The 10376-nt window shown below is 42.7% G+C and overlaps 1 protein-coding gene across 1 annotated transcript in view; it reads right to left on the reverse strand.

The window, feature by feature from the left end:
* The window catches only part of OTOA (otoancorin), a 42723-nt gene extending 32463 nt beyond the window's left edge, over window positions 1-10260 (reverse strand). The window contains exons 1-9 of the mRNA XM_005487450.4: window positions 8148-10260; window positions 5579-5687; window positions 5218-5246; window positions 5085-5115; window positions 4964-4991; window positions 4002-4089; window positions 2610-2741; window positions 1773-2008; window positions 1466-1569 (exon numbers count right to left, since the gene is read on the reverse strand). Coding sequence (XP_005487507.2) covers window positions 1466-1569; window positions 1773-2008; window positions 2610-2741; window positions 4002-4089; window positions 4964-4991; window positions 5085-5115; window positions 5218-5246; window positions 5579-5657 — 727 coding nt within the window. The 5' untranslated portion in view covers window positions 5658-5687; window positions 8148-10260. The remainder of the gene's footprint in view (window positions 1-1465; window positions 1570-1772; window positions 2009-2609; window positions 2742-4001; window positions 4090-4963; window positions 4992-5084; window positions 5116-5217; window positions 5247-5578; window positions 5688-8147) is intronic.
* Between the last annotated feature and the right edge of the window lie 116 nt (window positions 10261-10376).

Here is a 10376-nt window from a genome sequence, read left to right on the forward strand (position 1 = left end):
TTACCTCCCATTACCCAGAACATTATGAGAGTTGAAAGACATGACAAGAGAACTAAAGAAAAAACCAGCAGCATTTAAGGATGTTGACTGTGGCCTTTAGCAGAACAGATTTGCAATTACCAGCCATGGCAGCTGTGATGCCCAAAATCTGATCCCTATCCCAGGTGGTCCCAGTGCTACCCACACACAAAGTGAATAAATCAGCCCCTGCAGGAGAGGTCCTGCACTCTGCTGTGGCCTGGGGAGTGCAGATAAACAGGAGGGAGCTTTAGACTTCCAGTCCAAGTGTGCCTGCCCAGGGCTGATGGTTCACACTGCCACAACCAGCTGGGAATCAGCCCACACTTGGTGCCCTGGGTGTGGATTCACCACATCTGTGCAGCTTTTGGCAGGTGAAGCAGCAACCAGAGAGGAAAAAGAGGCACAGCAACTCCCAGTCCCTCCCAAGCTGTGTGGTCTTCCAAAAACTGAGGGTTCACCAATGCTTCAGACAAACCTAAGATGATGCTGAGGGATTTTCCCAGGGCTGCTGAGGAGCACCAGGCAAATTCTGCATCTCTGCTTCCCCAGCAATGCACTAGCTCTAACATCACCTCACAGCAGCAGCATGAGCCTCCTCTCCACACTTACTGGTTTACTCTGATATTTTGAAATGGCAGGAGATCCAAGAGGTAAATTTAGCTCCACTGAAGCAAGTGGGCATTTAACCTTTGATTTCCAGGGAAGGAGGAAGAACACACACACCTGTAAATTTAAAATGCTCCCAGGACAGCTGTGCTGGGATGCTCAGTGAAACCCAGGCTCTGATGTTCAGTGCCCTGCACAGCCCCCTTGTGGAGCCCATCCTGCCTGTCCCAGCTATGGAACAGCTGTTTCAGGCACATTAACCAGGCAAACAGGTGTGGAAAAATGCATTCAATCAGGATTAATTAAGTTTGGTTTTATCACGTCCCTTTGCTGATCGAGTTGGTGCCACGTGCTTTCACAACATCCTGCATTTCTTTTGTGGTTTTAAACAGGGCAGTGGATAAGGTATCCTGAGCCAGAGCTGTTTTTCTCATCTGCACAGGAGTTCAGAAGAGAACAACAAGTCTTGGCAGAGCACCTGGCCACTGTATCCTATTTCAGACTTAGTACAGAGAGAAAAGACTGGAGTACAAGAAAAAGACTTTGTGCATAGCTCTGTGCAGAACAGAAGAAGAGCCCATTGGTTGCACTTGAACCTGGAGGTCTTTTCCAGCCTTAACAATAGCATGATTCTACTCAACAAGTTCAAGCATCTTTGGAGAACTATTTGTCATGAGCAGCAAACACATTATATTTATTTACTGTGCTCTGCAGAAAAGGTATTCCAGACAGCTCTCTAACCTGGGTTAACTGGGAAAACAATTCAATACAATGGGCAGGCCTTTTGCTGAGTGCTTTTCTCTTATGATAATCAAGAATAAAACACTTTGTAACATACCACTCCTGTTGTAAGATTTCTGTAGAATCTGTTTCATCCAGCCATAGAGAGCTCTCTGAGTGCTTGCTGAGGTTCTGTCATAGAGGTCCTTGAACAATGAGGATCTTAAGTGATAAACAGGTTTGTTAGCTCATTAATAATTTAACTATTCATTTTTTGTAATAACACATGGACATAAGCATGGATTTTACACATAAGCAGAAAGCTGTATCTGGATGACAAACTAAAACCATATAGCAACCTCTTTTTTTCAATAGCCAGCAAATCCAATATAGTATAAATTGTGTCTGAAAATTAAATGGCTTACAAGTTTCTGAAAGCATCCTCCAGCAGAAGGTTTGGGAGACTCCCAACGACATCAGGTTGGAGATAGTTCACAGCTGACACCCTCAGAACCTGACTCAGGATATCCACACAGTCCAGGGCACTCAGGGCCAGGAAGCATTTATCCAGTGTTACAAGGAACAAGGTCCTGTTTACTCCTGGGCTTTGGAAAATTCTCTCTCTAATCTTGCCCCAGTCAAGAATAATATTTCCAATTTCCTGCAAGCAACAGAGTGTCAAATCAACATCTCTGATTAATTCAATATATTGTTCATTTTGAGGCCTGACAGAGAGCACTCTACAAAGAATATGATGCTCTCATGAAAAACAGCTGCAAACTACTGGTTGTTGGCTTTTCTACAGATAATTCCTTTCTGGCATTGGGTAGGGACCAGCTTGAATTTTTTTACAAAACCAAAATGAAAGCCAGAATGATATTTCAAATGGCTGATTAACAAAATGACTAATTTCACCTTCTTTAGCCATCTTGGCTCTTTTTCCAGCCTCCAAAAAGAAGATGCTCCCTGAGAGTAACTGGCCCTGCCCACCTCAGGTGTTACTGTAGGAGAGTGAACTCTTCTCTGCAGATGAGTTTCTCTCTACTGATTAGAGTGAAAATTCAAATTACTGACTTGGACTGGCAGCAACTTTTAGATGTTAACAGTTAAATAAACTGAGTCTAACCTAAGAGGAGATGAATCCAACCCAAGCCAGGTAGGTAACTGCAAGGCCTGCACTGTGAGCCCCCCACTCTGTCCCTCTCCATTTATCTAAGCCACTGACAGCAGCTTTTCCTTCTCACACATGGGAATTCACTTACAAGATGCTCCTTTTTGCTGTGGAAGAGGTACTTCATTGCAGTTTGGAACTGCTGCTGATCAAGCTGCTGCAATTCTGACAGCAGCTGCCTGGGCTGGTATAAAAGGTTCTTCAGGTAACTTTTTATGGACATCTGAAGTGTAGAAAAATATGTGTAATATACATAAACCTCATACTATTGTACTTTAACTCCCTGAAAATCTGTGCTCATGGAGAACTAAGTGCTTAGCTCTGTATTGTCTGTGCTGCCAATGATCAAAATAACTATTCCCCACACAAACTGAAAACAAAAATAATCTAAATGCATTCTGAAAGACAGCAATTTTCAAATCCTATTCTTGTCTTCATGAACCAGTCCTCTCGAGGGAGCTTTTTAACAAAGATGCCTCAGTTTCTCACTTCATAAAACAAGAGTAATAAAGCTTTTCTGCTTCACACAGCAGAGCTGTGAAAATGAGACTTCTGAAGAGCTAAAAAAAAGCCTAAAAATATCAGGTATCATGTGCATATTACTTAAAAAAGGGAAGGAAATGTGCAATTAGATGGGAGGAAAAGTCTCTACCAGGTCATAAGCCAAAAATATTCTCTCTTGCATCAAGCTGCATTACCAGTTAACAACCTCATGCCTGTTTTGAAAAATTGAAGGGGAATCTTAACATTGGAACAGAAATAAATTTAAGGCTCATTAGCAGCAGACTGGAGTAAAATCCCTTCTATTCCTTGACAGAATTATTTCAGAATTGGTTTGGAATTTGAATTGCAATTGTTCTTTGCTGCCTTTGCTTAACTTGCATTGCCACCACCAAATATTAACGCGGCTCTTTATGCCTCGGGGTTCAGCCTGCTGAGAACATCAGGCTGCCAACAAACCTGACAAAGGGAAGGGGCAGTGGCAGGGAAATGCAGGTGAGGGTGAGCTGTGACAGTGACAGAGCCTGGGACAGGTTTCAGGCACTGTGCAGCTCCTGGGGACGCCTGAGGCTCAGGGATGGCACAGCTGACACTCCCCTGTCCCTGTGTGTGCAGGGACGAGCGAGGGGCTCAGGTGGAGGCATTGTGTAGGATGCTCTGGACAAAAGGAGCAGTGTGAACTACAGGCAGCCAAAATCTGGGAGAAACCTGTCATTTTCTGGGGAAACGGCATTTATATACATTCAACTCAGAAATAATTAGCACAAAAAATCCTAATTCCTACTTTCCATCAGAGGAAAAGCAAAAAGAGTTGTTATTATTTCTGCCTTGCATACCCCTGCAATCTTTGGGGGAAAAGACAACCTATTCCTATTTCCTATTTTCCTCCATCATTGACCACTAGCTTTGGCTACAGAGATAGATTAAGTTTTTTAAATTCCTTTTCAAATAAAAATGTTCATGCACCTTAAATGTCACAAACCTGTAGGCTGCTAAGAGTAAACATAACTTCCTGGGCATGAAAATATGCCATGACTTTTGTAAGCAGATCTGCTGTCCAGACATTAGAGCTGTAACAGAAAACAGGATCAAAAATGCCAGTAGAATAATGTAACAAGTAAAATAATGTAACAAGTTAAAGAGCAGATTACAGGAGTAAAAAAGAAAAAGGGAAACAAAGAGTGATGCTAACACCATAATGACAAAAGTATTCCGTTTTGTGCCTAGCCAGAGCAATAGCTGATCTGTTTACTGCAATGAAAATACATGGTTCAATGGGGAATGGAATTAATTAGTTTTTTCCCATCTAATTCCACAACCACCCACAACAAACTCAATTTTCCAAGGTGCTGCCATTAGCACCATCTCCAAGGCATGTGCTTTCTGGCTCCCCATTATGCCTGCTCTGATCTGCTTGCAGAAAGCACAGGGAGGAACTGCTGCCTTTCCCTCAGCAGTCATTAATTTCACTGAGTCTTCCTTACACAGACACTGATTTTTTTCAAAATATGTAGGAGTGGAATGGCCTTTGAGGCTTATCCTGCTCTTTCAGATTTGGACAAAATTAGCAAATAATTCAAAAGCCACCAGGAGCTGGAGGATGGGGATGGAGGGAGGATGAAAGGAGGAGGTGGACAGACAGCTGGAACTGCACCCAATTTCCTTACAGAGCCATTTGGACACATGTGACCAAAGTTAATTATCAAAACTTCTGAAGCAAGTATTCATTTTCAGCCTCATTCTATATTTTTTTTTTCTTTTTCATGACAAACAGGTTTTTTCCTGTTAACAGGAAATACTCCTCCCAGGAGACCTAAATCCAAGTAATCATATGTGCCAACTTCATTCTATCCATAATGTTCCAGTTTCTGTGGATATGAAACAGATCATATCTGAAGTGCAAGATAATTTTGAAAAATCAAGATGGGGAGAGTAATACATTACCTTTGAAAATAAAGCATATCTAGGAGGGCTGCACATGAAAAATGGAACATAAAAAGTTATGGTGAGATACTGAGTTTTATTTCATTTTAGAAGCATAAGTGGGAACAACTGTGTACATTACCATTCAGATATTTCCCAGCTATTACTTCCTCCTAAGGAAAAATTACAAATATATGTAACAAGTTACCATTTTTAGATTATAATATAAAATGTTGTAATGTTAAAATGTAGAGAGATCAAATAAAAATACTAACCACAGCTTTGTGTAACAATGGAGGCAAATCTGTAAAAGATTATCCCATGATTAGAAGTTAATTTAATGTTTTATCAGTCAATTGTGTTACATAAAAATACATTTATTGTATGCAGTGATTATATACACATATATAATTTATTTGCATAGATTTAATGCAGTTTTAATTAAATTTATTTACAGAAAAACAGTGGGGGGAAAAGGCTATTCAATAATAAATTGGTGAAATTCTTTGCTGGCATAGCTCCATGAAGCCAAGAGAGCAGAGACCATGGTCCCAGTCACTAAACAGCACCTAATTTATTAACCACAACTCTTTCTGTGCCACAAATACACCCCTCAGACAGGAGTTCTGCTCTTACCTTCAGAGTTCTGACTGTGAGTAATCTTGGCATGATTCATTGATATCAACAAGAAACACATCTTCAAAAGTCTGGACATTTCTTCTGGTGTTTTTAGAATAAAAAGATACTTGGATTGAAGAGGAAAATAGGAAGAACAGAGTCAAAATGCAAAATTCACCCCAAATTTCATAGCTATAAATCAGAGACAGCCTACACTATGGAGTACAGATAGAGATCAGAACAATCCAAAGCTGCTTGCTCCCAAGTTTTTAATTTAGATCTTTTTCTAGGATAGAGATACACTTCATGCAAACACAAGTCCATGAAGAGTGTGTGTGCAGACAGATTTATTTCCCTGTAGCAAATGGCTCATTTAATTCTCTTCCTTGTAGCACCATTTATTTACCAAGTTACACTGCACCTAAGTATGGCTTCAATGCAGTTTTGTTAAAACAGGCAAACAAATCCTTTTAAAATCAGATAAAACAGAAGAAAAACTGAATGAAAAAGGAAATTATAAAGAAGCTTCAAACAAACCCAAAGCTTTTCCTAGCTGGTTAAGCTGCAGTATCACTGCAGACTTGCTCTGGGACCCTCCATTTGCAGATCTCTGAACCCAGGGGTGGCACAGCCTGGCCCTGGTCCCCTGGCCCTGCAGGGAGGGGATGGAGCTGGTCCCCTGGCCCTGGTCCCCTTCCCTGCTGCCACTTTGGGCAAAAAGGGACAAAACACCCTTACGATCTTCTGAAGCAAAGTCCCACATTTGGGAAAGTGACCACGTCACTTCACTTGGACGGATCAAAGCCATGGTCTTTGCACTCACAAGAAGTGTCCCATCAAACCCTCACCACAGACAGTTTTGTGTGGAAAGAGATGTTTTGGTAGCCCTTGCCATCCCTGCTGCCCTGTGCTGTGCAGCATAAAAATCACTGAAAGATACATTCTCTGGAAGGGCAGTAACAGGGTACCCAGAGCTTTTCACTGCGTTGTCACTGACAGTCACCAGAAAAAATTGAGTTCCACAGTTGTCCAAAACAAATGAATGTGTTGCTTTTGGTCTGTATCTTGAAGGACAAGGATACACCAGAATTAATGCAATGGGGTGGAAAGGAAGGAAAGACTGGGCAGGCTTCACTCTCACAGGAGTTTCTGCAGCCACATCCCCTCCTCAGCTCTGAGGGCCATCAGCTGCAATCCCACTGCAGAGGGGATTTTCTGCCTGGCCCCCTGCTCAGCCTGAGAGCCACCATCCCCACAGGTAAAACAACAAATTAATCTGAGATAGTAGATCATGCCTTGACCCACAGATGGCAACTCCTTACACTGGGATTAGTCCCTGATTTAACAAATGACACACAGGGTCCCATTGGCCCACTTGGCTCTGACCATAAAGAGACTTTGTTAGGTTTTGTCTCCCTTTCCCTCATTTCAAAGGTTTATTTGCAAGACACTGAATTTCTGCATTTCTTTTTGTTGCTGAATTCTGTGCTCTCTCTTTTTTCCCCCCTAAAGTTCTCTGCCACAGCTCGAGTTACAGATCTGAATATTTGATAAATGACACCTTTTTTGGACTGTTTAATCTCATGTACCAAGGTACTCTTTTATAAAAATATCTTTCAACGAGCCTCCAGCTATATCTCAGTCTGTTGCAAATACTTAACTCCAATATTGTAATAGGAACGACTCAAACTGACAGATGATGAAAAATTTAACTTTTAGACTTCAAGAAGCTATCACCTCTGTCCTGTTCTTACACACCTGAATCCCTTTTCAGCCACTCTTTTGGGAGCACCACAGTAAATGTCTCTCATTCAGATGTATCTGGTTTCCTAGACAAGGAACTTACTTGTGTTTGCTTCTGCCTGTGCCCTAATAATTTTCCAGTAAAGTTTGATTACTCTTCATAGGTTAAATCATGCTTCCAATGTCACTCCCGATTTGTTTATTCCAATTCATTCGCTTTGATCAGGGAGTGTATTTTAATTAAAGCATGCTAACTTAATGTCTAAGGAGATTAAATGCTAAGGAAAGTGCTTTTTCATCCTGACTTACTCAAGGGGACAATCAGCAGGGCACAAAAAGGGCTGTGGAAAGCCCTGCCTGGCAAGACAACCTGTAGGATGAAGTAATTCATTTTTTGAGTGAAACAGGTCAGTTTGCAGCTCACAGCAACCTCCAGACAGTCCCAAATCCCCCTCTGGGGATCTCCTGCAGATCCCACCCAGCATTTCCCCAGAGATCATCCCGTGCATTTGCTGTGATGAGATTTCTGAGCCTGCAAGACTCCCCGCTAAAGAGAAACTCCCAGATCGCCTTCTCCTCTCACTCCAGAACAGCCACCCTTCCATGGACAGAAATCCTAGACATTTTATCACTCACCCCATGCAGTCGCTGCCTTATCTGAAGCTCGATAACCAGAAACTGACCTTACAATCACAACTCGCGCTGATAAGCCCTTACACTGCCCGTGCCCACCTTCCCTTGGCGCCCGGGCTCTGAGGGAAAGCACCACATGCAAAGGCTGCGGGCTGGAAAGGGAGAGCGGGCAGGAGAAGAGCAGGAGGGCCAGGCCCCCCGAGAGCTTTACCTGCCTCCGCCGTGTGCGCCTCCTCCTCGGCTCTGCAGGAGCTGGGCGGCTCCAGGGGGACCCTGAGAGCGGGGCCGGGCCCAGCACCGCCCTGCGGCCCCAGGAGCCGGCCCAGCGCCCCGGCCCTCAGGGCGGGCGGGAGCGGCTCCTCCGCAGGGGCTCGGCACTCCCGGGGCCGGCAGGAGGGGACGCTTCTGTCCGAGGTGAAGAGAGCTCACCAAGCTGTGCAGGGGAACACAGGGCTGGAGCTGCCCTGCTCCCCATCTACCCAGCCAAAGCAGGGGAAGGTGGCCCTGGGTCCCTCAGAGCGTGAACTGATTGTACCTGGGATCACCCGGCAAAAGGGGGCTGTGGTTTTGAGGGGTGAAGCTGTTCCAACTTTGAAAGCTTCTGGCTAAATCGTGTGGCACAGCATCGTTTTCCTGCAGTGCAACACATCCAGCCCACCCTGACAGAACAGAACAGTTAAATTGCTCTCCAGAGCAAAACCCTGCACATTGAGAGCAGTGCAGTGCAGCTTGGATGGACACTCACACCCACAGCAGGACACGGCAGGATTCCCAGACCCAGGAGTAATGGATTTGGACATTGGAATTGCAACACTTCTTCCCTTAAATCGCATCTTTGGGGCTATTGAACTATTGGACTCACGAGTTTCTTTGTGTGGGCTGTGAGCAGCATTGACTGCACACAAATGCTCTCAGTGCCTGCAGGGAGGAAGAAGTCTCTTCCCTCCCAAGGTACTTTGGCTTTAGAAATGCAGGTGTAGGTACAGAAATACTGTACCTCCAGGTGTAGGTACAGTCCCGGGGGTTATTCTGTTTATTCAACAGGTCTAAGCAGGTGTTTGACCCTGCTGAATTTATGCTTTGTAGAAAGATTTTCTTCATCATTGGTCATCTTTTAATTCCTCATCTTAAGTGTAAGAATACTTGGTTAAATAGAATGAACAAAGCAGAAAACCATAAGAAAGGAAAAAAAAACCAAACAACCCTATTGTTTACATTGCACCTTCTGTTCCCAAATGTCTCAAAGCCATTACAAACTGAGATCCTCAGTGACAGGACTAAAAATGTGAGGCATGAAATGCAGTGTCTTGTGTGATTTTTAACGTGTGGGATTAAAACACTTAAGTACGTTTAAAGAAGTTTGTCTTACTTCATATTTGCTACCTTAACCTAAATTAATGACGCATTAAAAAACATCTTCCCACTACTAGATGAGTATAAAATGAAGGTAGCAGAAGATAAATTAATGGATTCAGTCCAGAGCATACACAGCTCATTTTCCCAACAGACAAATCTGATTGCACTACGTGCCAAAATGCAACAGCACACCCTGAAATGAGAAAAACACTGAGTCTAAATTACTGTTGAGAAGTAATTTGAAATTTTCAGCATCCCTTGCCCTATACTACAGAATACTATACCACAAAGATGACTGACAACAAAAAGCTAATAAGTTGGCAGGAGAAATCATTAACCATCAGCTTGAGGTAAAGCTAAAATGACATTGTTAAGTATCCTACCTGGCATAAAATCACCATTAATTATAAAAACCACAAAAAACCCACAACAGACAACTTTTTTAGACTTCAAAAGCAACAGAAGTCAGTTCTTACTTTACTTACCTGAGGCTTCTCTGCTCTCTCACACTTGCACAGCATGACATACACCTGCCAGGTCTACTTGTGATGTCTCTTGTTTTAAAGAGAAGTTATATCCCAACTGCCACTTTATCCACTTAAACCGTTTTTAAAACAAGACATGTTAAAATAAATAGCATTAATTTAGTGTTTTTGAAGAAAGGAAAGTGTCTCAAGCTAGCTAAAATGAAAATTATCAAGCCCCTACAGCCTGATCCTCACAGGCAGTTTGACTCAGAAAATTTGCAAGAAACCACCTGCAACTTTTTAAAGCTGAAAACATTTGGCAACAACTTGCTTAGAGGGTTTGTTTTTAAAGCCATCAGCTTAAAGTGCAGTTTTGATAAGTTCTACCATAACCCCATTAGCTGGAAAATGGCAAATGCAAAAGCAATGAGGATTTATGAGGCTGTGATAGGGAAGAACATGAAGGAAACCCAACCAAAAGTGATACATTTTTTGTGCACTGTTATCCCATTAAAGAATAATTAAATGCTGTTGAAATAAATGCAAGGTTGTATTGCTACTGAAAGCTTGATTCTCAACACAAACAGCAGTTGCTGCAGGCAAGCATGGCTATGGTT

The sequence above is a fragment of the Zonotrichia albicollis genome, chromosome 16 (genome assembly GCF_047830755.1).
Source record: "Zonotrichia albicollis isolate bZonAlb1 chromosome 16, bZonAlb1.hap1, whole genome shotgun sequence".
Classification (NCBI taxonomy): Eukaryota; Metazoa; Chordata; class Aves; order Passeriformes; family Passerellidae; genus Zonotrichia; species Zonotrichia albicollis.